The following is a 27201-nucleotide window of genomic DNA, read 5'->3' as shown; positions in this document are numbered from 1 at the left end:
CTGATTGCGGAACGCCGGCATGCTGTGTGAATTTACAGACGGGAGCGGCGTTATGCCGGCGTTGTATGGTTCTGTGTGAACCAACAAAGGCGGCGTATTGGCAGGACTTCTTTACACCAATATTGCGGAATCTCTGTGTGAAAGGGGCTATAGTCTAAAACCATAGACTGTATGTAAAATCAGATCACTTTAACCACTAAATCCTTAGATCCTTCCAGACCAACCCACAACCCATCATGGTGGGTTGTAAGTAAAAGGGTTAAGGCAGGTCTGGATGTCAGCAGGTATCCAACAGAGGTACAGTAGATACTGGGATGGGTTTAAGTAGTTAAAGTCATGGCAACTAGCCATGAACCATAGCTGGCTGCCATTCAAAAGACCACAACCGTAATTATGCACATATGGTTTAAAATAATTTCAGCTGGTGAGGTACACACAATTCCCCTGAACAGTTGTCATGGATGTGAAGTGTATTAATAGAAACTAAAAATATTTTGTTCCACACTGTAAATATGTTTATTTTTGCTGTAAAGTTGGGCATTTTAACATGCAGTGACCCTAGTAGTCAGTAGAGGAGCTGCAGCTCTGGATCCAGACCCTAGTGGTCAGTAGAGAAACTACAATTTTGTTCACTTCCTGGCCATACGAGTGTACTGGAGCTCTTTGGACCCTTGCAAAGATAAGTTCTTCACCTAACTGCATGTGGCCATGTAATCTTTTTGCTCCTGGACCATTTACAGCACCATCTTGTCCTCTGATACCAGAACTGCAGACAGTCTTCCATGATTTCCCTCAGAACAATCAGATGTTTCTTTAATTTTGCTTTACCATGTTTTTATTTTCTCTCATTTTAACAGAATGCAAGAGACAATATTTACATTCACATCGCACACCAGAAGGACTGGGAGAACTGGGATAAGAACACACACCACAACCATGTTTTCACTGTTACCAACCAGAACCTGTGATCATTAATAGTAGTTTGGGAAAGTGAGTGGATTTAGTATTTTCTGCTATTCATTTCACCTCATCCACGACAGTGTTTTACTTCACATTACACAGAAATATGACTACTACACCAAAACCAGGACTTTAACTTTTGATCAGACAGGAGAAGAAACCGAATCTGAACTGTGTGAATCTTCTTTATCCGCTGTAGGGAAACTTGATGAGTGCAGCCTGTTCTGGACCCAGGTGCAGGTCCCTCAGGTCCACAGTCCTTTCTTTAGGCAGTACGCCACTGGTGGTGCTGAGGGTGACGGAGGCCTGACGTGGCAGGGCCTTATCACTCAGCTGCAGCACCGTCTCCTTCCCCTTTAGGTTGAAGGCCACCAGGTACCGCTCGCTCTGATCCCAGACGCGCAGGTACACCAGGGAGGATGATGAGTTGTGGAGGAACATGAAGTCTCCGTATAGCAAGGAACGCTCTTTACCCCGAAGTTTGCTCACAGTCTGGAAAAAGTCATTACATGACATTTGGTCCTCCTGCAAACAGAGAGAGGAAACGTCAGTATACCCAACGGACAGAAAGCCCTCCACTCCCAGACATGTGAGTTGGAAGTTTTCATAAGTTCAAACAATGTGGTCCTCAAGTGCAAATGAGCTTGTGAGGATAATCCCTGCAATTTGCATGTCTGTGTAGCGACGGCGCAAGGTGCGCATAATGCTGTTCGGTGTTATTGTTTCATCATTGAATAGAAGAAGAAGGCACATGACCACAGAGAGAACTGGACGAATCTTCTGTGATATTTAGAGGAAGTCCAGCCGGTGTTCTCTCGTTATCTCTGGCTTGTTAGCCTTCAACCAGGGAGAAGAGAAGCTGCAAGCTGCTTTGCTAAGATTCAGCCCCAAACACCAAGAAACTTGTTCTGTTTTGTTAATCTGACCCAATCCAGGTCACTAGACCTGCAGCTCCTCTACTGACCACTAAGGTCTGGATCCAACAGTGACTTAAAGGTATAGTCTGTGATCGTATTCAAAAACATATATTGTTATACTGGGTGAAATGGTCCTTCCATCCTGAGAGTAACAAGTGAATAATGTGTTCAGAAAAAGGAAAGAAAAAAATCTGACCTCTCTGACAGCTTTAATCATGTAAAAACTCTGCCCAATCTGTTTTTTGCGGGCCGAATGAAACGGATTGGTCAGAGGACCAGAGGATTGGCAGGGGGGGGAAAGAACCAATCAGATGCCTTCATTTTAAGTCCCGCCCACGCCCCCCTCCGTCCCATGCACGCACTCTGCTTCCAGCCCCCGTGTCCACTTCCCACGGGTCCTCCTCGGCTCAGAGTGTCCCAGTGTAACCCCCCCCTCCCCCCCAGCTCCTCCCGCGGCCTGACATCGGAGGGCCCCTGCCGCTCCCGGCTTCACCGCCGGCTGGCGGTCGGGCGGTCACGTCGAATGTAACGGCTCGCCCTGCTAAAAAGGCTAAAAATGCCACAATAACAGAGAAACATCCATCATCTCCTCATCTTCATCTTCATTCTCTGGCAGAGCAGCAGTGTACGTGCACGTTCCTGCTGGAACTCTGTCCTTCTATGAAGTCGCCTCTGACAGACTGATCCAGACTGATCCCCACGGACCCCCAGTATGGGGGGTTTCAGATCTGATAGTCCTGGTTTCAGGTCTACTAGTCCTGGTTTCAGATCTGATAGTCCTGGTTTCAGATCTACTAGTCCTGGTTTCAGGTCTACTAGTCCTGGTTTCAGGTCTGCTAGTCCTGGTTTCAGCTGTGACAGCACTCATTTCAGACCGCAGCAACAGAAACAAGGATGTTTGGACAGACTTGATCAGAATGAATGTGAGATGATTATTTCATATTTAGGTTGTTGATGATGATGACGTTTACCGTCGTAGTTTCATTCAGCTCCTGCTCAGAGTTCCAGCTCTTCATGGGAAGTTCGCTCACCTTTGATTGAAATGGTAAAAAAAAAAAAACATGTCAAAAAAGAAAAAACAACAAGGCAGATTTAATACGAGTTCCCATTGAACTGCTGATGTTGCTTCATATAAAACAATTTTCAGAACCATCTGTTGGTTAGTGGAGAACATCAACATGAGATTCCTTTCTGTTGATGCTCTCTAACATCAGGACTCACAAGGTTCATCGGGCACATCCCTCTTCCATCACGAAGCACGGGCGTCCCAGGCAGTGTCATCAGCAGCAGCTGGACCGCTCTCATCAGAGAGCGGCTCTCCAGCGGGAGGTCAGAGGGCTGCAGGCCCAGGTTCCAGGCCAGCTGGGACTGGCCGTGGGACGAGTACAAGAGCTGAACGGCCTGAGCCAGTTCTACAGGATCACCCAGGATGGACTTGATGGAGACGAGATTGGAGATCAGCAGGTCCACTCCGGTTGAGGAGAGGATGGCAGACACATTCTCAGCGGAGGAGCTGTCCGTCACACCGATCAGGACTCTGGAAGACATCCACAGAGGATTGACTTTATTTATAAAAATCTAAAATGGAAATGAAAGACATTTATGGTTTTAATATCTGGGATCTTTTTAAACTCAGAAGCACAGACTCTGAATACATACAGGAAAACTGAGAAGAAGTGAAGCAAATGTCAGTGACCTACAAAAATGAAGCCTGAAGGGGAAAAACTGAATCCTAAGTTTCACCTGACTGCTTACATGGGAGTGAAGTTCCAGCCACAATCTACGAATCATCATCATCAGCACGTGTGCAGATCTCTAGCCAAGCATTCAGGTGGTTGTTAAAACAGTGCCAAAAGGGAAAAACATCAGCAATGGTCTCAGACAAGCAGCTCCTGCTGCACATTAATCCAGAAAGGGTTATAAAAAATAATATCCAGAATATTTACAGTTTCATGTTCTACAAAGATTATTCACGATGAGGAAACATTCTCGACACTTGTCAGCCTCATGAGTGGACGTCCCAGCAAGTTTACCACGACAAGGTACTCGTACAGTCCTCACAAAACTGCATCTGAACAAACCAGCAGACTTCTGGAACGATGTCTTCTGGACAGATGAGACCAAAGTGGAGATGTTTGGTCTTCATGTCCAGAATCATGTTTGGAGAAAACTAAGCGGAGCAGAAATCTTCTTCACCTCAAAAACCTCATACAAACTGTCAGCCATGGTGGTGGAAGGATGATGTCTGGGCTTGTTTTGCAGCAGGAGAAACTGTCCCTGGACACCATTGGATATACATCCAGAAAAGACATCAGGAAAAGTAAGCATTTGATGTAAGACTAGTATCTTCCAGGAGGTCTGCAGCAGAGCCGGCCCCCTACTGAATAACTGTTGATTTTACAGTTAAAACTAGTTGATCCAAGCTGTTATTAGTGATTCTGCAGCCGTCTTGGTTGTTTTGAACTCCTGTATGATTCATCACACAAAGCCTGCCCCCTCGCTGTTGTGATTGGTCTGGTACGTTCTGCACCGGTGGAAAGGCAGCTCTTGAGAGGAGAACCAGACCAATTACCCCAGATAGAGCTTTTTGTGAGGTGAATGTGAATGGCTGGCCAGGTTGAGTCCTGCATTCATGTCTCAAGATCTCCAACATCTGTCTCAGGAAAAGATCAAAGAAAGCGCCAGCAGAGCTGAAACAACATGTCTGCTTTAGAGCAGCCTACGTAAACACTTCTAAACACTTAAATCCTTTATTAGATATGAACTGTTTTGTGAAAGCTTTTTCTTTTGCAAATTTCAGAAATCGTAGCCTTTTTCTTGAAATGTTACCAACTGTATCACCATCCATTACCCCTCAAATAGCTCTAAAACTAGCATAACTAGCCTCAGCTTCACAACTTCCTCTTGAGTTTTAGATTCACAACATTTCAGTCAATCTTGTGTTTGGTGAGGAAACATTCATACTCGTACTCGTTCCACAGCTCTGGGGAAACATGTCTTTGTTTCTGTGGCGCGTTCACAAGATGAATCATTCAGTTATGGCTCTGACCTCTTGTTTGGATACTTGTCTGTCCCATTCTGGATGATGGCTCGAATGTCGGACCACAGGGAAGGGACCAGGGCCGCCACATGCTCCACCCCCGACAGCTGGATGCCGTCCACGTCTTCCTCCAGCCAGAACACCAGAGCAGACTGACAGGACACGGAGACATTTCACTGTAGAGTTTACTTTCTTACTGTTTTGACATGTTTTTGCAGCAGCTGATGCTAAGAGCTCTAAAAGAGACATTCATTTTTATTTATTCTTCAAATTATACTATTTCCTGAGGTGTTTATGAAAGTCTGTCATTTTTTGGGCCAAAATCCCAAAGAGATACAGGACAACAGCCCCCTGTTCAACCACGTCTTTACAGCTCTGCTCATAGTAGCTGGTGTAAGGGGGCGAGGGAGAGGGGTGACTTCACAGGAGGTGTGCCCACACACTGTAGAAAAATAACTGGATACACCTCCTGTGATGTCACCTACAAGTTTCCTGAAGTGTGAGTTTGGAAGCTTCTTTTTCATTTTTCTGCACGGCATCATGTTATAAAGGGGCGGGACAAGCAGGTCTGAAAACTGTTGGACCCCGCCCACTCTAGCTCAGTTACCATAAATCAGCCTTTTTAAGGCTGAGTTATGGTTCTGCGTCAAAACGACACCGTGCCTACGGCGTGTGGTACGCGTCGACGCAGACCACACGCCGTCACTGACGCCGTCACTGACGTGCACCTCCCAAAAATTGTAACAACGCGACGCAGACCAAACGCAGACCGAGAGGGCTGTGATTGGTTCGCTTGGTAGCAACGCATTTCCTTTTTTTTTGTACTTTATTTTTCTATAATGTGCCACACCATAGTGACGTTCAGTATAACAACAAAAAAAACAACAACTAATATACATATATAGACATAAGACAGACACCAACCTCAACATATACACGAAGAAAAAAAGAAAAAAAAAAAAAAAAAATTAAAAGGACATATCTAAACAACAAACACAAACAAAGCAAAGAGAGGCCTAACATGCCTTTAAATACCTTCTAACCCCCCTGTTACCTCCCTCCCCTATACATCCCTTACACTTCACTCTTTTATGTATTAGCCAAAATTCCTATTTTCACAAATCCTTATTTCCATTCTTATTTCATGAACACAATACAGCTAGAGGGAGAGAGACGCTCCATGAGAGCAAGTAAGCAAACAAGCACATAACAGTACCTCCAAAGATAAAAAGATAATAATAAAAATAAATAAATAAATAAAAATAAATAAATTAAATTAAATTAAGTTAAAGAGAAAAAAAAAACAAAAAAAAACAAAAAAAAAAAACATTAAGTGCTCCCCGTTCAGTTGTTGACTCCTCCATATTATTATTATTATTATTATTATTATTATTATACTCCTCCATATCCGTCAAATAATCCATTGACCGCCTCAGTATTAAGAGTAGTAAGCTTTTAGGTGCATTTAGATCTCTTCATGTCTTATGCTATCTTAGCATTTTACCCCCATTTTTTATATAGCTCTCCCACTTAGCCCACAGCATGTGTCTCATCCCAAGATTTCCTCTGATTTTACATGTTAACTGCTCCATTTCTTTTACTTGTTCCATTAGGTCTCGCCATTTCTCTAAAACTGGACTTGATTTCTGAAGCCAGTTTTTTGTTATGAGTTTAAGAGCTGTTATTCTTAAAATTCTTATAAGGTACTTATCCTCAGTTTTAACTATCTCTTTTGGCATTTTTCCTAACAAAGCAAACTCATAATCGATATTAGCAACGCATTTCCGGTTTCCAGTTTGAAGCAGTCGCGAACTTTCAGCGCTCTTTTCTTCGTGTATGTGTGATTTTTTTTTTGTTTTGTTTTTTTGCACAATAGTTGTCCTTATCTCTTTGATTCACTGTGACCGGAAAAAGTCGGATAAACCATTCAGGAAAAGATCGCGAATTAGCGGTCACGGGGGGTACTGCACCGCGGCGAAATGGAGTGACAAGTCCGAAGGGTTCACAACGGCGTCATGGCGACGGCGTCAAGGCGACGGCGTGTGCACGGCGTCGTTTTGACGCAGAACCATAACTGAGCCTTTAGCTTTGTTCATGACAACCAGTGATGTTATCTAATGTTTCACTGTTTTGGTTTCAAAGACAACATATAACATGAGAAATGTTGGCGCTCTGGCCAAGCTCTTGTCTTTCAGGACCGGCTGCAGTTGGTTAACCGTTGGCTCAAGTCCAGACCAACTTGGAAGGGTCCAGAGACAAAGGTGGCCCAGACAGAGCAGCCAAGCGCCTGACCAGTCAGCTGCCATCAGCCAGAGGTGAAGGCAGCTGCTGCTGGTTGCTCTAGCAGGTCCACGTTGGAGCAGCCTGTTAGCATGGTCAGCAACACAACAAAACATATGATCAACTATCAAGATGATGATGTGTAGATCTTCTACACATCATCATCTGGAACGGCCTGACGGACAACCTCAGGGCCGCAGAGACTGTTGATGCTTTTAAAAGCAGGCTCAAGACTCACCTTTTTAATTTGGCTTTTAGCTGATTCCTTTTTTGACTTTTTATCGTATACCCTTGTTTTACTAGCTGTTCTTCTTGTTTTAACCCAGGTCTTATGGTCTTAAGTTTTTCTTATGCTTGTTTTAGTAGGCAATAATAAGTTCTGTTTGTTTAACGTTTTATGTAAAGCACTTTGTGTTGCATTTTTATATATGCATGAAAAGCGCTATATAAATAAAGATTGATTTGATTTGATCTTCTTAATGTCTGTAGATTCAGCTCTGACTCAGGTGTTTGCCTCAGCTTTCTCATGGATACTCAGAGCAGTGACAGAGTCCGTACCTTCAGTCTCTCTGCTACGTTTGTCATACTGACGGTGGAGAACCAAGGTCCAGATGATCCCAGGTAGTTTGGAGTCAGATCCAGAACCACTGAAATACCTGCAAAGGTAAGAGAAACGTCAGGAAACAGTACACTTACCATGTATAATAAAAAATACAGACATTTACCTATTACAGTATATTCATAATGATGAGGAAAATAATTATTTTGAAATTGTTCTGATACAAAATTTGAAATGTGGCTTTAAAATCCAACTTTAAAAGCTTAACCATGTTTCAGAGAAAAAGCTTGGATTCAACATGACATGTTTGACAGTTACGAAGCAGCATATATTCATTTTTCTGTTTAATTTGCATCTTTCTTCACCCCTTTTGTGAGCTGCCCGGGTGAAACTTCTGAACTGATCCAGGTTTCCAGCCTCAGGTGAAATCTCCTCCAACCTCAGACTCATGGCTTCATCGGGGGGAGCCACGTGAATCGGTCCAACCACCAAACCTTTCACCTTCATTTTATACAGACTGTCCACCTTCTGCTCCAGACCTGGTGGGAGAAATAACAGATGAGGATTCATGAATGCAAAACAACAAGAGAGCTGTGTTTTTTATAATACTACTACTATGTGTATGTATGTGTGTTGGTGGATGGATGGATGGATGGATGGATGGATGGATGGATGGATGGATGGATGGATGGATGGATGGATGGATGGATGCATGGATGGATGGATGAGCCCACCTTTCAGGTAGTGCGTGTCACCGGAGGTTTGGTTGCATTCAATCTGGAACAGGGGTCCAGAATTCCACCATCTGGTGGCAGGCAGCTCCTTGCAGGGAGGAACCTGCAGGAGGATGAGGACGGCCCCTCCCAGCATTCCCAGCCAGCCCAGCCAGAACACCAGCAGGAGAGCCCAGCGAGTCCTTACCCAGCTGAGAGACAGAACATGAAGGCTGTATTAACAGCTTTACAGGTCCCTTGCGTTGAAAAGAACCCCCAAAACCTCCCAAGTTCAAAAGAATATTAAACTGTAGAAAACAGTTATTAAACAACTGTTTACATGTTTATCTGGTTCACTACAACACAACAAGAGATATCCCCTGCCAACAGTCGTAACCCACCACAATGACTGCCTAGGCTTTAAAGATAAAGATAAAGATGTACTTTATTGATCCCAGGACTGGGAAATTATTGATATAAAATTTGTAAATTATTTATAGACCTGGCTGACTGGCAGAAACAGCATAATATTCATCTGGAGATGTTTAACTTCCTTCACGGTTGCAAGAACTCAGAAGGAAGCAATCGCCAACACTTTAACGTCTGTAGCGACATCTAATCAGGAAGTTTGAAAGGCTGCACTTCCTCTACTGGCCATTTTAATATGGGGGTTGATGGAGAGTCACTTACTGTTGGATCCAGACCCTGGTGGTCAGTAGAGGAACTGAAGGTCTGGATCCAGACCCTGGTGGTCAGTAGAGGAACTGCAGGTCTGGATCCAGACCCTGGTGGTCAGTAGAGGAACTGCAGGTCTGGATCCAGACCCTGGTGGTCAGTAGAGAAACTGCAGGTCTGGATCCAGACCCTGGTGGTCAGTAGAGGAACTGCAGGTCTGGATCCAGACCCTGGTGGTCAGTAGAGAAACTGCAGGTCTGGATCCAGACCCTGGTGGTCAGTAGAGGAACTGCAGGTCTGGATCCAGACCCTGGTGGTCAGTAGAGGAACTGCAGGTCTGGATCCAGACCCTGGTGGTCAGTAGAGGAACCAGGGTGTTACAGTCCAAACAGTGTCAGAAAGGTTTGTGTGCTAGCAGCAGTGACTGCTAAACTGATGTTTGGTGATGTTAATTTTCTCACTTTAAACTGGAGCATGGTTGGTTTTAAGTATATTTGATAATTTACCAGTTGCAAAGCCATGTTGGTCTAACTAAGTACATGATGGGATGACATCATAACGTGCCTGTGCGCACTGTTGTCCTGAGAATGCGCAAGAATAAACGGTCTGAGAGAAAGTTCTCGAAAGTTCTGGATTCTCTCGACCAAGAAAGAAGACGTGTGTTAAGCCTTTTTGTCCGTGAAGGTAATCTATTTAACCATCTCTGGTGACTGCTAAAACGCAAGACTGGTGCAGAAATGTCTACTGCTACAGGTTATGGGCCCAGTCATGCAGGACATAGGTGGTTGAGACTTTTATTCGACGGTGATGAAAAAAGTTACACACTCTGGGAAACTAGATTTCTTGCGCACATGGAGCTGCGTGGCCTCAGAGATGTAATTGCGGAGGATCCGGATATTGCGGAGGATGACGAAGATGCTCTAAATGAAGATGAGACAAAGAATGGAGAGGCATATGGAGAGGCTGGTGCAATGTCTAGACGACAAGAGTTTGTCTTTGGTGATGAGAGACGCCAAACGTAATGGAAGAAGACCACTGGAGATGCTCTGCGAGCACTACGCAGGGAAAGACAAGCCACGCGTTGTGAGTTTGTACTGTAAACTGTCCTCACTCTATAAGGCTAGTGATGAAACATTCACTGAATATATTATTAGGGCAGAGAATATATTCACGTCATTGAGGAGAGCAGACGAACAGATTAGTGATGGGCTTCAGATAGCCATGGTTGTTAAAGGACTACCTGACTCATACAAGCCATTTGTCGTGCACGTTACACAGGCAAATTACGTTTTAACATTCAGTGAGTTTAAAACCAAACTGTGAAGTTATGAGAGTACTGAAAAATATGGAAAGGGTGACGTGAATGCAGAAAGTGTAATAAAGAGCAGTGCAACGTGGTCCCGTGGGAGAGGACGAGACAAAAGAAAATGGCCCTAGCAGATGTCGAGTGCTACACGTGCGGTAAAAAAGGACACATGTCCAGGGCTGATGAAACTCAAAGGAGGAGAGAGGATCGCAGATGGAGCATGCCACCACGTGGAAGAGGGCGCAGTCGAGGTCGAGGCGGTGACCATGTGAGGAAAGCTGATGGAGAGAAGGATGCAGCATCAACATCCTTCTGTTTCAAGCTGAATGACTGCCCCACACGACATGGAAACAAGAAGGGTCTCATGGTCGACCGCGGCGCCACATCACACATGATCAACAACGCCACAAAGTTCACGAAAATCGGCAAGAGATTCAAACCTGAGGGACACGTGATCGAGCTAGCCGACGGCACCAAAGTGAGCGAAATGGCCAAAATGAAGGGAGACGCTGAGGTTTACTTGCTGGACACTGACGGACGACAGGTGAAAACGTCGCTCAAGCAAGCGCTCTACATCCCATCGTTTCCACGGAACATCTTTTCGGTCAAAGCAGCGACAACGGAGCTGAGGTCCACTTCAAGAACGGTGATGACTGGCTGGTCCACAAAGATGGTACCAAGTTCAAAATGGATGTGTATGGTAGGCTGTATTAATACGATCATCCCATCTCTGCTCCAGGACAAGCTCTCCCAGCTGAACGTGCCTGACTCCACCTGCAGGTGGATCACTGACTTCCTGTCTGACAGGAAGCAGTGGGTGAAGCTGGGGAAACATGTCTCTGACCCTCCGACCATCAGCACCGGATCCCCTCAAGGCTGCGTTCTCTCTCCTCTACTCTTCTCCCTGTACACAAACAGCTGCACCTCCAGTCATCAGTCCGTCAAGCTCCTGAAGTTTGCGGATGACACCACCCTCATTGGACTCATCTCTGATGGTGATGAGTCCGCCTACAGGTGGGAGGTGGACCAGCTGGTGACCTGGTGCGGTCAGAACAACCTAGAGCTCAACGCTCTAAAGACAGTGGAGATGATAGTGGACTACAGGAGGAACGCAGCCCCACCTGCCCCCCTCACCCTGTGTGACTCCCCAGCAGACACTGTGGAGTCCCACCGCTTCCTGGGGACCATCATATCCCAGGACCTCAAGTGGGAGCTGAACATCACCTCCCTCACCAAAAAAGCCCAGCAGAGGATGTACTTCCTGCGGCAGCTGAAGAAATTCAACCTGCCAAAGACAATGATGGTGCAGTTTTACACGGCCATCATTGAGTCCATCCTCACCTCCTCCATCACCATCTGGTATGCTGCTGCCACTGTGAAGGACAGGAGCAGGCTGCAGCGTATCATCCGCTCTGCAGAGAAGGTGATTGGCTGCAATCTCCCATCTCTCCAGGACCTGCACGCCTCCAGGACCCTGAAGCGTGCAGGAAAGATTGCAGCAGATCCCTCTCACCCCGGACACAAACTGTTCCAGACTCTTCCCTCTGGCAGGAGGCTGCGGTCCATCAGGACCAAAACCTCACGCCACAAGAACAGTTTTTTCCCGTCTGCAGCCTTCCTCATCAACAAGGCCCCGGTCCCCCCCTCCCCGACTACCACGGACTGCCCCCCCATCCCACTCTACGTTACATTAACGTAAAAACTCCAATCCCGTAACTTTTGCACAGACTCATATCCGGCACTTTATAAACCTCATTGTACATTTCTGTCTATACTTTTTACCTATCCTAAGTTCCTAAGTCACTTTTGTACAGACTCACCCGGCACTTTAAAACCTCATTTTGTACATTTCCGGTCTACATTTTATTTCACTGTTTATACTTTCTATTATTGTTTATACATGTCATTTTATTTTATCTCTTATATATTTGTTTTTTATATTTGTATTGTGTTGCACCAATCCCCATAACAATTTCCTCGTGTGAAAACTTGGCAATAAACCCTTTTCTGATTCTGATTCTGATTCTGATTACCTTGATGATGAAAATGTTGAGAAAGGGTGTGGTTGTCATGACATACAAACATGGCATAAGATACTTGGTCATTGTAATTTTGATGATGTTGCAAAATTGGAAAAGTTGGTTGAAGGGATGTCCATAAAAGGGAAAAATGACAAGTCCAGTCAAAGCTGTGAAATATGCATACAGGGTAAATTTACACAAACAAGAAACAGGCAGGCAGACGCTCAAGCTACAGCTATACTAGAGCTAGTACACACAGATTTATGCGGCCCTATAGAACCAGCAGACAAGGATGGGTACAGATATGCAATAGCATTTACTGACTACAGTGGCATGATTTTTCCATACTTTATCAAAGCAAAAAGTGACACGAGAAAAGCTCCAGAAAAATTCATAGCAGATGTAGCTCCATATGGAAAGATTAAATGTAGTGGTGGGGAAAAAAAATTGATATTGAAATATATTGTTGCGCTCTCTGTCGCAATAAATAATCGATAAACTGACGGCAAATATCGATATTTTATTACAACACACACAATGGATTTACGCGGTTGTCACCGCACTATTGTTCATGCACTTTAATTTGTCCAGCTGTACAGTGTTTACATTTACAAGACTATGAGGCAGTGAGGTACTATGCAAAATTAAGTTGCTTACTGACTTTTCAGTATTAGAAACAAAGCAGTGCACTGTCCCGGTTTATATAAAACATGTTATTAATGTTCATGCACTTTAATTTGTCCAGCTGTACAGTGTTTACATTTACAAGCCTAGGAGGCAGTGAGGCACTATACAAATGCACTTTCTTTGTACATTGTATGAAGTTTTGGCATTGAATAAATGCATAACTACAGATGTTTTCCTTTTTATGGGTACTTTTTCTTTTTCAGTCACATATATCGTGATATATCGTTGATGAAATTTTCTTACAATTTATTGAATATTGTAGATAGCGTGTATCGTGATATTATCGTTATTGAATCGTGAGTTACCCGTATCATCCCACCCAGTACTCGAGTTGTAAAAAAAAATCAGGGGGGATGGTGGATTGTATCATATGGGGACAGATAATTTGTGCTGATTACAAATAATATAATATATTACAAATAATAGCACTGACCAAAACACCTGCAGAAATACTGCAGGAATGACATAGCAGCAGTTAAATGCAGCCTTCTGTAAGCTTTAAATATCCACTGGGCTTACATCAAATACATCAAAACACAACAATAAATAACAGTTTTCTGAACTTATCAATATGCCTCTGTCCTTCACAGGATAAGTAAAATGGATCACTGAAAAACAAAAAATCTTAACAAGAATATTTGTCTTATTTCTAGTTAAAATGTCTCATTTTAGTAAACAAATCTCATTACACTTAAAACAAGACTCATCACTGGAATAAGTAGAAAAATCTGCCAGTGGAACAAGATTTGTTTGCTTGTAATAAGAAGATAAATATTGTCCCACTGGCAGATTTTCCTACTTATTTTAAGTGAAAATGTACTTGAAACAGGTGAAAATTGTCAAATAAGTTATTTTATGGTGTTATTTTTCTGGTGATGACTCTAAATGTTGAAATAGCAGTAATACCACATTCATTGATGAAATGACATAAGGGATAGAAAGGGAGGATGGCAGTTTTACAGGGGGGATGATGTTGACCGTTTTTATTTCAGGGGGGGGGTGCCATCCCCCCTCATCCTCCCTGAACTCCAGTAGGCTACTGATCCCACCCCTAGTTAAATACATACGGTCTGATAACGGTACAGAATTTACCGGGCAAGAATTCCAGTCATTAGGAGTAATAGGAAAAAAACACGAGACTAGTGCACCCTACTCGCCTCATCTGCTGAAAGAGGTTGGATAACCTTATTTGAGATGTTGCTGCATGCTATTGTGGTGAGCCCCCACTCACCCCGGGGTGCCTGCCACCCGCAGCAGCTCCTCCTTGCTCAGGCCGGTGAATTTCACCGCCACCTGCTCCCGCTCCTCCTCCTCCTCCTCCTCCTCATCATCCAGCATCTTCAGCTTCATGGCGCCGTTCGTCTCGGCGGCCCCGGCCTCCACGCCGTCCGCGGCCATCGGCTGCTTCTCCTGCTCCTCCTGGTCCAGATCCCCCTCGCTCACATCGGCCTCCGTGGCATCAGCATCCGGGGCGGCCGGCGCGGGGTCCGCGGGGTCTGCGGGGTCCGCGGGCGGGTCCGCGTCCCCGGCCTCATCCACGGGCGGCTGCGGCTGAGCAATCCCGTTCTCAGCATCCTTCATCTCCACGCGTGTCTCCTCCGTGTTCATACCTGCCCCTGTTCTTGCCCTAGACCTGATCCAGACCCCGGACTGTGTGTGGACGCGGTCCGTGTGCAGCGTGGATGCGCTGGCTCTGTCTGTGATGCTGATGCCACTGCGGTAAAATGCTGCCTTTAAATGCCGTCGGACATATGAGTGTCGAGGTCCTAACGCCGTAGCGGTGGAGTGGGGGGTGTGGGTGTGACCCATTTAAGATCACATATAGTCTATGACCATGCATTAATCTGTTACACAGGACAAATTTGTGCAGAGGTGTCAAAAGTATTCACATTCCTTACTCAGGTAGAAGTATAGATACTAGAGTTTAAAAATACTCCTGTAGAAGTTGAAGTATCAACTCAAGTTTTTTACTCAAATAAAAATATAAAAGTACTGGTTTCAAAACTACTTAAAGTATAAAAGTAAAAGTCATGTAACGGGGACAAAAGCCATTATGGACAAAAGCCATTGAAAATGAATGCATCTTAGTATAATGCAAATATATTAAAGAACCATATATGTGTACTATTGAGCATTAACATGTGTTTCAGAGAGCAGAAGATATGATGACTAGTTGCCTATAAGTATTGTAATGGTGCAAAAACATACTTCAGAGGCATGTTACCTTTATTGGAATGTACATCCAAGTTTAGTTGCAGGAATCTGAGGGCAACGGATGTAAGAACAAAACTAGACAAGAACATCTGTGCCACAACCACAACCAAATTCACTCTATCCGGATGAAGCAATTTAACTGGATAGTTTTTTTTTAAAGGCCGAAATGAAATAGAGTACCGAGGCTTTTTTTAAAATGTAAGGAGTAAAAAGTACAGATAATTGCGTGAAAATGTAAGGAGTAAAAGTAAAAAGTCGTCTGAAAAATAATTACTCCAGTGAAGTATAGATAACCAAAATTTCTACTTAAATAAGGTAACGAAGTATTTGTACTTCGTTACTTGACACCTCTGCCTGGAACACATTGAGACGAGTCCTCTGCTTTTAAAGCATCACTAGGTAGACTAGGATTGCCATGTTTCTGGTGTCCAGGGAGCAGTTGGGGGTTAGTGGCCTTGCTCAGGGGAGCCTCCAGACCCAAGCCCACCTCTGTAACCACTATGTTACCACACCCCTATGAAGAGGAGAAAATAATAATTCCCTTCATATTTATGAAGTTGTGAGAGAAAACTCAGAATTAGCTAGAAATGCTTTTGGGATCACAACACAGACACATCTGAGACGTAATTAAGATTTTCACCGTTAAATCCTGACTCATCCATACTCCAACAGTTTGTTTTATTCCTCCGCAGTACTGGATATTTAGGATGATCTTGTGAAAATCATCCTCCGACTTCAGAACGCAGCATGGCTGCTGGCATCAACAAAGTAAAAACTCTGCAACTTTTATTCTTTATAACAGTTCTTTTTGACTTTAGTAACAGAAAGTCAGGCAAGCACATCTTATTGCCTGACACGTGGCTACCCTGTTTGTATCAGCTAAATACTGGATTCAGCGTTATTTTGAATTTTTATTGCTAACAGTAGCTACCTCCCTCCCAGCCACCTCATCCAGATACTCCAAGGAAACACTGAGGTCTTTCCAAGCCAGATGAGAGGCTTCATAATATTGAAAGTGCCAGAAACTGGAGGCTGAAGACAGCCGTGACTGTTCAGGTGTTTACCTGCAGTGCCGTTTTGTTTTCGTTCACTAGAATATTTTATAAAAATACCCAATTTAGACATCCATCAGTCCACAATTAGAGAAATGGTTCAGAATTGAAGACAGTCTAGGTGTGTAGCTACTCTTCCTAGAAGTGGACATCCAGCCAAGATGACTCGAAAGACACAACACAGAATCCTCAGTGAGGTCAAGAAGAACTCGCGAGGAACAGCTCAAGTCCTGAAGACATCACTGCAACTGGAAACATATCTGTTGAGTCTACCATACCATACATACTCTGAACTGACAGGATCTTCATGGGATATGGAGATGATAAAGAACAACTTGGTACTCCAATACTTTACTAGCAAAATATCTCATGGACAGATGAAACAGAAGATTCAGCACTATGTATGCTGATGAAGGAACACAAGTTATCAACCTTAAAATGTCCTTCCAATGGTGAAGCATGGGGGAGGGAGGTTCATGATTCAGGCCTGAAACACCTGTCATCATAGAGGGAAAATCAAAGTCCAGGATTACCAAGATGTCCTCCAGGATCACTTGAGGGGGTTCTGTCCACCAGCTGAAGTGTTTCATTCAAGTGAAGCCTGCAGTCTGAGAAAGTGTCACACACAAAGAATTGATCAGATCAGACTCTCAAATCAGACTCACAGATATTAACTTTTAATACTTAAAAAGTTTCTGTTTAGTAAACCTCTAGTTAGTGTAAACTCTAATGTGTCTAATGGGCCAGCAGCTGCAGCTGCAGGACCAGACTAGAGCAGCTGGTCTGAAACAGCTTCATCCTAGAATTGCTGCTATAGAGCTACGCTGCATGGGGACACCAACATCGGTGCCCATCACCCTCCTTCTCTTTCCTTTCTCAGTTATTAATTAGAAGTATCTCATAACCATCATTTTTGTCCATCATTCTTGTAGTTTGTTGTGCTGGTCTGCCCCCTCCTTTTCTCTTCTGTGCATGTTTGTAGGCCAGAGCTTCAGGAGCTGCATGCTGACCTGCAGTCCACCCTCTGATCATCCCACTGCTTACTTCCACCTGTCTGTGTGGATGTCTGCTATATGCTTGCTGACATCCTGGCCTGCCCCCCCTCTGGCCACCTCAGTGTCTGCCGTCTACATCTGCTTATATAGTCATCCCTATAGTGCAGTTAGCCATTGTGTCTGTGTCTCTCCTTTCTCTGTTCTTCATTCTCTCTGTCTGTTCTCTCTTTTCCTGCTTTGTCCAGCTGGCCTTTGGCAGGAAGGCCCCCCCTTTATGATCCAGGTCCTGATGAAGGTTTCTTCCCTCCTAAAGGGCAGTTTTTCCTTGCCACTAAAGGTGTTTCTCCCACCAGCGGAGTTTTTACCTGCCATTGTTTATGTTTATGTAATAAATACTTGGGGGTCATGTTCTGGGTCTCTGGAAAGATACTGAATACAACTTCTGTTGTAATAAACAATCATGGTTGAATCATGGTTCAATAAATACACAAGAACCAAGTATTTACCTGGGAATTATCAGGTAAAGACGTTATGTTTGCTGATTATTGTGACTGAGATGAAGATCAGAGTGCATTTATTTTCTGGGTTTTTTCACATCATATTTCTGAAACCATCAGTGATAACAACTGAATAATCAGTCAAAACTGTGCTGTAATAATGATTAGATGATCAGAAATACTTTAATCACATACGTTTTCATTTAATTGATTAACAAGTTCAGCCATTTTATACAGAATCATTTGCTGGTTCCAGTTCCACTATTTCCTGGGACATTCTTACTTTATAACCAGCTTTATTTCAGTTTTTCATATATCCCTATTAATAAAAGGCAATTTATAAGGTTGAATGGTGGATGTTGATGGATTTTTGAGCTCTGACTGCTTCAAACATGAATTTATGATGTGAGGCAAAGAAATCAACACATAAATGAACACAGAAGGTGGACATACATCAAACCTGGGTTTCCATGTCAATGACACAGGGGTTTCAAGGCTTCTCTGTTTAATATCAGTGCATATTGAAATTAAAAAGAAGAAAAAATCCTTTCAAGATTAAGGATGACCAACAGAAGTACGTGAGGGATTTGTGATATATTGGCATAAAATGCATACAATGATTGAAAAAAGGACAAATGTCAATCTTTTGTTTCTTTGGCAAGTTTTCTATTAAAGCACTAAGGAATGTCAACAATGCTACTTAAGACGTTAATAAAGTCATTGAATTAAACACTAATGTGCGTGTTCGTCTTTACATGACTAGAACAGACTTTCAGGAGATCTAATGTCTGTTATCAGAGCAGGGATATGAATAAACCTCACACATAAAAACCTCAACTTTTATCCAAAGGCATATATCAAGAAAGGTTAAGGCACAAAGTATTTTCCAGAAGATAAAGAGGACTTTTCAAAATAAGAGTCCAAACAAAACCAGAGTTTGTTGCTTTTCTTCTTTCGTGTCTTTGCTGCAGCTACAAAGCTGAGTAACTAAACTCTTCTGATGATAAAAGTTGGATTTTTGACCGTCCTTCTTGACCAGTGCTGGGTTTCTACATCTAGACATCTTCCCAGCTCTACCAGTCTCTTCTAGTCCTCCATGTGGTTGTATAGGGACTCTGCCGTGGGGTTTTTGCGGTGGCCCGGAGGAATAAGATGGAGGGGCAGCTCGGTGGGCAGCTCGTAGCCCTCCAGTTTGATCTTTATGAGGTGCTGGGCCAACGCGAACTCCTCATCGTCCAGCATGCCATCCCGATCGCAGTCGGCCAGTTTCCAGATCTTTCCCAGCACGGTGTTGGGCAGTCGCGAATTCATCATCTCCTTCTTGGCGTTGACGCCGGTTATCTTCCCATTGACGGGCATCAGCGTGTAGAAGATCTCATCATAGCGGTGCTTATCTCGGCATACGATCCAGTCCTCGGCGTCAGCCCCGGCGCTGATGCCCTCGCCGTAGCCCTGACCGAACGGCCCGTCCTGGGAGCCCTCGAAGGCGCCGCCCGACACCATGGCCGGAGGCTGCTTAGACTCTTCCTCCCGGATCATCGACATCAGAACCGCAATCTTTGTAGCCAGCATCTTATCCACGGACTCGATCAGCTTCACCTTCAGGGATGGGAATTTGCTGAAGTCGTAGTGCTGCAGCATGTCCTGCAGGAGAAGAAGAGAAACGGCTCAGCACAGCAGATTCAGCCGTTTTACATGTACAGATCCGTCTTTACCTAATAACTAATCCAGTTAAAGTCTTTACTGCTGTTCAAATTAACCATTTCAGAATCAGTTTCACAATTACTGTATATTATTCAACTAAAACCCTGATGGGGCCCCTTGGTAGCTCGTGGGTTGGGAGGCCACTGCCCTCTTGGAGGCAGTGCAGGTTCCTGCACATTCCCAGCCTAATGCTCTTTGCTGCGTGTTTCCCCCGTCTCTCTAGCTGTTTCCTGTCCCCCTACTTTGCCACGAGTGGCACAAAAACACCCAACTGATCAGATGGTTGCTGAAACTGGCCAATCAAGTCATAATCAGTCAGATTTTTTTGCCCAGATGAACCATCACTATTGAACAAATGAACAGACTGTTCTAGACAGGAGCCCCACCCACTCCTGCCAGACCTTAGTCTGCACATATCGATCGGCTGCTGCTAATCATCATCACTGATCACTTGATCATAAGCAGGTGTGCAGATCTGTATAAAAACATTTGTTTTGAAAGTCTGCTGGCCTGGAGCGTTCAGGTGTGTGTTACCACAATAGCAAGATCAGGCCGTGCAAACACCTAGAGCTACACCTGAGAACCTACAGGCCTCACGAGCACTTTCCAAGTCCACGACAGCACAACTGAAAGATGGAGCAAGTTAGTTTGGAGGAGTTTCCAGGAAAAAAGCGTGTTACCTTCTTTCCCCCAATCCCCACAAAAAACGAAGAAAACATGGAAACAGTTTATCGAGATACATCTGAACAACCCATGAGACCTCTGAAACATATATCCCCTGGACAGATGAGACCAAAGGGGAGCTGGATGCCCTTAAGGCCACCACCACCACTACTACCACTACTACTGACGGAACAACACAAGCAAGAAATCCAGCGGGGTCCAGCTGGGTAAGTGCTGGTCAGACTGCTGTGAGTCCAGTTGGACACAGGTGCTGCCATGCTAGTGCAGGTTTTTTTTTTGTGTTCCCTTCCCGCCCAACTCAAAATTCCCTTTATACAAGAAAGCTGCATCTTAAAAAGACACCAACATACGATCATCTTGTCATAAGTGCATGCAGGTTACTCAGTGCTGAGTCCTGCAAAGAACTGGATCTTCTAACTAATTCTGATGAGCAGAGAAGTTTACTAGATGCAGAAGAGCTGAGAGTTTAGCTTGCGGTTAAAAGTAGGTACAGACCCTGCAGATCGGACGGAGTTTGGTAGGTCGTTCCACCATCGGGGAACAATGGACTGAGCACGCAGGAAGGCCGACCAACAAGCAATTACAGTAGTCAAAGCATGACATGACTAGAGCCTGAACCAAGACCTGGGTTGTATGTTCTGTCAGGTTGGGTCTGATTTTCCTCATGATTTCACCTATGGTGTATGGTGAAAATAGAAGAGGGCCAAGCACCGACCCCTGTGGCACCCCTGTTGCCAGCTCATGCAATCTGCACACTCGTTCTTGCCATGATACTCTGAAGGATCTTCCTGCGAGGTAAGACATGAACCACAAGAGGACAGATCCTGAAATAGCAAGATTTGAGAGTGTGGAGTGTGTCAAAGGCAGCAGACAGGTCAAGCAGTATGAGGACTGACGATAGACCAGCAGATCTCGCAGCCCGTAGTGACTCAATAACTGACAGCAGGGCAGTTTGTGAGGTTGAAACTGAGGTTTACTGGTGATGAAGGAGACATCTAGACAACATTTTACTACTATGCTCAATGGGAGCTCCATCATGCAACAGTCACATCATGAAATTACAGCAGGATGTGACACTTCTGTTGTTAGTATCTGCTATTTCTGAATAGATAACGCTGCTAAACAGAACCAAGTTCTTGGGTGATGCTGACATTCTGGAGGCCGACCGACTCCTGAGTGGTGCCAAGTGCAGTCAGGCTTATTTGATCAAAACAAACACAGAGTTGTTTCTATGGATAGCTGGTATGTGATGGCGACCTTTACGAAGTAACAAGAATGTGACCCGGATTTGAGGAAATGATGCCAGGAGAACTGACACGTGAAGACAATTGTGGTTTATTTAGGTTTAACTAAAACAAGCGGAGCCCAGAGGAACACCAAAACCCAAACCTGTAAACAAGAACACAATGATTAACATAACTAACCAAAAACAAGGGCCTTACCATACCCAAAGCCACACACACTCCACTCAAGGGAAGTGCAGGTTGTTTCACCAACTACAGCTGACCCACTGGCACTGAGTGGTGTCTTCTTCCTCATTTTGTAAAGCAGCACACACACACACACAAGCACACACACACACACACACACACACACACAAGCACACACACACACACACACACACACACACACACACACACACACACACACACACACACACACACACACACACACACACACACTCACACACACACACACACACACACACACGCGCATGCGCACACACGCACACACACACACACACACACACACACACACACACACACACACACACGCGCATGCGCACACACGCACACACGCACACACACACACACACACACACTATTTACCACGGGACGTAAGAGAGGTGAATTTTCTTAATCACTCATGTGAGGGTTTTTTCTGATGTACCAGGCTGCTGCCATCTATGAGGACATTCACTTATTAATGTTAAATATATAATATACTGCCCCCAGTGGCTACTGATGGAGAGACGTTGATCCCAGAGAACCAAAAGAAGAATGAAATTCACCAAGGGGCATTCTCAAGTGGTCCTCAGTAAACGGGCCCGAAATAAAAACATAACAGTGGCCATTCTTTCTTCTTCTAGGACTGAGCAGGAATGATGGTCAAACAGATGAATTTCAAACATGTAAAAATATTTTAGCATTACACGTCTTCCTAAAGATCAAACAACTCTCTGCATTCTCTTCATCTTCACTACTGCAACTTCAGTTGTTTATTAACGGTTCAAACATGTATTCCTTCTGCACCTCTGCTGCGGATCGCTGCTTTCACAAAGTTCTTGGAGGAAAAAGAAAAGGTATAAATCTAACACCAGCTGTGATTTACTGCAGGTCTGCTGACAGGGGGCGATAGAGGACAGGAACAGATTAAGGGCAGAGTCAACACCACAACATTCTCTAGTTTGTTGTCCTTTTGTCCGTTTTTTTTTTAAGAATCACAGATGAACCGAGATGAACTGAGACATATTTGTTGTCAAGAGACTACAACCCCAGTTCCTGCTGTCTGCAGCTGGACTGAAACACACGTGTGTGGTGTTTGTGTGTGTGTGTAAGTGTGTGAGTTTCTGTTGCGTATTTAAAAAACTTTTAAGAACTCAAAATTCAAGGACAGTATTTTGCTAGAAATAAAGATGAGTTTGAAAAAAATCATTTTTGATGCTGTTGTCCAGATATTTCTGATTCCACATGGTACCGACATTCTTGGAAACATAACTCATTTAACAAAAAAAGGAAAAAAAAAAAATCAACTCAACATATTCACTGTTGACTGATTTGTCTGGCAGTTCAGAGTTGAGGAACGGACTTTGGAGGGTTTATACACTGATGTGACAGATACATTTGGGAGGGCAACTGTGATGGTTTCAACTGGCCCTTCGGTGCTGTGGGTGCAGACCTCTGGTCTGCTGAATACAACTGACTGGAAAACCCTCTATGCTCGCCGGCCACACAAGGAGGAGGTTATTAAAGACCCCACCCACCCAGGCCACACAATGTTTGTCCCCCTCCCATCTAGCTAAAGAAGGAAGGATCATCAAATCACGAACCAGCAGACTGAGGAACAGCTTTTTCCCCGAGAGCTGTGGCCTCCATCACACCACCTCCCACCAAACAGCACTGAGCACTAAATAATCCACTACAACACCACTGCATTCACTGCGGTTATGCACTTGGACGCTCTTGGACATTCAGATTCACACGTCTCACCATCTGTGGCTAAAGTTCAGTACATTAACTTTCTGTTTTTACAAAAGTGCTGAACCACAGCTGGATTGCCGATTGCCCCAGAGAGAAAAGAAAGTCATGCAGAGCTCAAGCAGCTCCATGCAACTTCCACGTCTGAAGAAAAGAACATGTGCAGTCTGGATCCAACAGTGAGTCTATCACCCTTGACAATCATGTTCAATTGTCCAACTATAAAGCAGAAATAGAGAATATATATATAGATATTACAGATCATCTGCCTTGTTAAGTGTATTGAAGAGGCCAACGTGACCAGATCTGGGTTGTTCTGGAAGGGTTGGGTGGTGAACCTTAGGAAGGCAGCCCCTGGTTGAAGTCCTAACCAGAGGTAAGCAGCCACATAGACTACTGCTAGCTCATCAGCTTCTACCTCTTGTAGGACCTGGGTCCTCCGGTTTCCTTGAACCATTTTGGACTCTTACAACCAGACAACCAACCACTGAGCAGCTGAGCGCGGCGAAGTGTGATCAGATTGAATAACTGCTTGGTTGTCAAGGCCTCTTATATCCGCAGGTGGATGCTAATGGGCTCAGCGACTAAGCAACCATGGGTCCCACTGGAGCTCTTTTCAGCTCTGACAGGACTAGTTTAGGGTGTCATTTTTGGCATTTACATCTGAAATGAGAGATTTGATCAGAATGAATTTAAGTTGAGTTAGTTATCATTTTAAGTTAACGTAATTAAGTCAGCCAAACTAAAATAACAGCTTAATGAATTGAGTTGAGTGTCTTCCAGTCAGCTTTTAAGGCTGCTCATTGAAAGTTCCTAGCACTTCCTGCAGAAAGACTAACGCCCTCTCTAGACATGGCAGCAGGCGTGTCCAGGTCCTCACACACTCCATGCTGGTGCTGCTTTAACATACCAACATTTCTGAGATTGTTAACAATGGACTTTAAAGTCCTTCTCAGGACATTTTGTGCATGTAGTTGTGCACATATCTCACCAGGGACCGAAACATCTTCAACATCCAACTCTTACCAATAATCTGACAAATGTAAGTTGATCTTGGGAAAACATGCACGCACGCACAGAGCAGCTGCAGCTCAGGTCATCCTGTCCCGACTGTTAAAGCGCCTGCCTGACGTCAGGAAAACAATTCATCCTTTAGTGTCACACACTGTTCTTTCTCCGTCTCTGAAGAGATGTAATTCCCCAAAAACACTTCTCTCTCAGATCTCAGTGTTTGTATGTTGTATCAGCAGGGGGGTCATTTACAAGTGAAGTGTGTGCCATTGTTTGAAGATTCTGGTATGTTTATGTATTTATTCATTGTTGTGGCTCTAGCGGTCTTTTTTGACAGTAATCTAACAGGAGATGGGGTAAAGAGGAAGGGTCCCAGGGCAGGACTCAAACCTGAACCACCAACATGAGGGTTGAAGCCTCTGGACATGCTTATCCTGTTCAGTGAAAGAGCTATGTTGAAGCCAGCATCCACCATTTGTTTCCAGGCCAAACCAAAACATAAAGATTATTAATCAAAGCATATGTCTGTGAAATGATTGGATTAACTGCATGAGGTTCTCCACGGGTTTCTGAAGAGCACTCCTTGTGCCTCGTTTCCTGGTGCTGCACAGCGCCATGTTGCAAATGAAAGTAACAGGCCTGGAAGCTGAAACACTTGTTGTTTTAGCTTAGCTGACTTAGCTCATGATTACACATAATGCCAATTCCTATGACTTCACATTTAGTCTGATAAAATCTCTCCTAAGGACTGGTAGGTCCAAGCAAAGTGGATCTTTGAACATCCCGACGTGTGCGTGGAAAGTGGCGTATACACATTTTCTGTGCGCCACACCTCTTGTCCACGAGGCCATAGATCTTGTGTGCCAGGTAGTTTGGTGTTAAATTGCAGCTAAAGTAGCCACATGCTGACCAACTCTTGTGTTCAGACGCTCGCCCAGTTCATCGTACCTGCATCTTGGTGACGTTGGGGAAGTCTCCGGGGCTGATGTGGTGCTCCCTCTGCAGGATGCAGTAGATCTCCGGCAGCCTCATGATCAACTCCTCCTTCTTCTTTTCCCGCCCAAAGAGAGAGGGCATCTCCTTCTTCAGGTAGCTGATGATGTAAGCGTGCACCTGCGGAGAGACAACACCAAGGATATCAGCCCTTTGAAACACCACCTGGGGACACAGCTGACCACACTGGTTCTCCACCTCCACCTCCACCTCCTGGAGATGCAGTTGTGATATGGTTTGTGCAGCTATCTTTATGAGTACTTTGCATTGACGTCTGTTCGTTTCGTTCAGCCTAACCCAACCCAACCCCCCCCCACACACCTCAACCATCACCATGACATGAAACAACCTGCCTCAGTACCCCGCAGCGTGTCATAATACACAAAACATCACTGATCCCTAAACATCCAAAAAGAACTGGTGGTAAAAAACATGTTTAGCAAAGTGTGATATTAACGTTTGTTTTACGGATGAATCATAGACATCGCCATATAGAGCAAAAATAAAGGACTCTTTGGAGATAAGATGGGAAGCTGAAAACAGACGGGACGGCATCATCTCTGATCCTGACAATCATACTCATCTGGTTGAAGCTGCACTGCAGAGCCTGGAGGACTCAGCAGTAACATCCCCCCTTCACACGTCTCCTCCAGTCTGTCTTACTGGGAAACCTTCAACATGTGAAGGGGAAAGAAAACAACAGCAAGAGGTAATGACAGAGTACCAGTTCCTGCCGTTAGCATTTCATTGAAATGCATTGAATAGATTTTATTTGTCCCTTGTGGGAAATTCTTTCGTCACAGCGCTTATTCTGGACAACATCCTTCCCTCCGACACTGATGTCAGAGAGTCCAGCCCCTCTCCCACAACGTGGCTTTACGGATGAGGTTGTTAAGTCTAATGGCTTCTTTCAACCCTCGGTCTGCTGCCCCAGCACACAGCAGCATAGGGGATGGCACTGGCCACCACACACTCATAAGAAACTTCTGCAGCATGGTACGGCAGATGTTGAAGGACCTCAGTTGGCCCAGAAAATACAGACCACCTTAACCCTTCCTGTAGAGGGCGTCAGTATTTTCAGTCCAGTCCGGTTTAATATCCGGCGCTGGCCTGACAACCGGGAGCAACCGGGAGTTTCAGTGTCTTGCCCAAGGACACTTTGGTGGACACAGGAGGAACTAGGGTTCGAACCGCTGACCTTCAGGTTCATGTGCAAACGCTCTACCAAGTGAGCCACCTTCCCCACTAACATAAATTGAAGCTGATGCAGAATGCCGGATCTGTGCTGGAGACTGTGAAAAGAGGAATGTCTAGTCTCTCTCAACGAGATGCGAGGAAGCAAAGTAACAGGGGCAGCAAAGTCAGCATCGCGTCTCTTGTTGAAAGAGCAGCAACAGAGCCAGAAACTCACAGAAACTGAATCTGATGCAGAAGTTCCTACTCTCCAAAGTGACAGTGGCAGCAAAGTCAGCATCGCGTCTTCTGTCTGGAAGCTTTGATTGAGCGGTTTCACAACAATCTGAAAGCAGAAGTCCCTCATGCACACAGAAGATGCGTGGAGGCAAGAAGAAGAGCTCAACAGGAGAGCAGGACATCTAAGAGAGCAGAAGTAAGGTCAACTTCCAGGCTGAAGTTTTCTCTGAAGCTCTGAAACTCGGATCAGCTGAACAAGATGAGAGCAACAGGAGCATCACTT

The 27201-nt window shown here is 44.6% G+C and overlaps 2 protein-coding genes across 2 annotated transcripts in view; both read right to left on the bottom strand.

The window, feature by feature from the left end:
* Positions 1-716: 716 nt before the first annotated feature.
* On the bottom strand, positions 717-14899 carry LOC133462070 (amino acid transporter heavy chain SLC3A2-like). Its single transcript, XM_061743186.1, has 8 exons — positions 14390-14899; positions 8491-8681; positions 8122-8295; positions 7756-7853; positions 4927-5069; positions 3099-3414; positions 2849-2908; positions 717-1485 (listed from the first exon to the last, which is right to left on the bottom strand). Exons 1-8 carry the CDS (start codon positions 14764-14766, stop codon positions 1147-1149), a joined length of 1698 nt encoding a protein of 565 aa, XP_061599170.1. The 5' UTR covers positions 14767-14899; the 3' UTR covers positions 717-1146.
* A 3181-nt stretch (positions 14900-18080) lies between these two features.
* Positions 18081-27201, bottom strand: part of ehd4 (EH-domain containing 4) — a 40648-nt gene continuing 31527 nt past the window's right edge. Inside the window, exons 7-8 of the mRNA XM_061743210.1 lie at positions 25461-25625; positions 18081-19560 (exon numbers count right to left, since the gene is read on the bottom strand). Of these exons, the coding sequence (XP_061599194.1) occupies positions 19003-19560; positions 25461-25625 (723 nt within the window). The 3' untranslated portion in view covers positions 18081-19002. The remainder of the gene's footprint in view (positions 19561-25460; positions 25626-27201) is intronic.

The sequence above is a fragment of the Cololabis saira genome, chromosome 16 (assembly GCF_033807715.1).
Source record: "Cololabis saira isolate AMF1-May2022 chromosome 16, fColSai1.1, whole genome shotgun sequence".
NCBI classification, from domain to species: domain Eukaryota; kingdom Metazoa; phylum Chordata; class Actinopteri; order Beloniformes; family Belonidae; genus Cololabis; species Cololabis saira.
This window is presented reverse-complemented; position numbering and strand designations above follow the sequence as displayed.

Excerpts from the sequence above, each read along its gene's own strand:
- LOC133462070 (XM_061743186.1), bottom strand. The coding sequence starts at position 14,766 with ATGAACACGGAGGAGACACGCGTGGAGATGAAGGATGCTGAGAACGGG. Across the intron at positions 3,415-4,926 it reads GACAAGTATCCAAACAAGAG|AGTCCTGATCGGTGTGACGG; the intron begins GTCAGAGCCATA and ends GATGTCTTCCAG. Across the intron at positions 1,486-2,848 it reads AGCTGAATGAAACTACGACG|GAGGACCAAATGTCATGTAA; the intron begins GTAAACGTCATC and ends CTCTGTTTGCAG.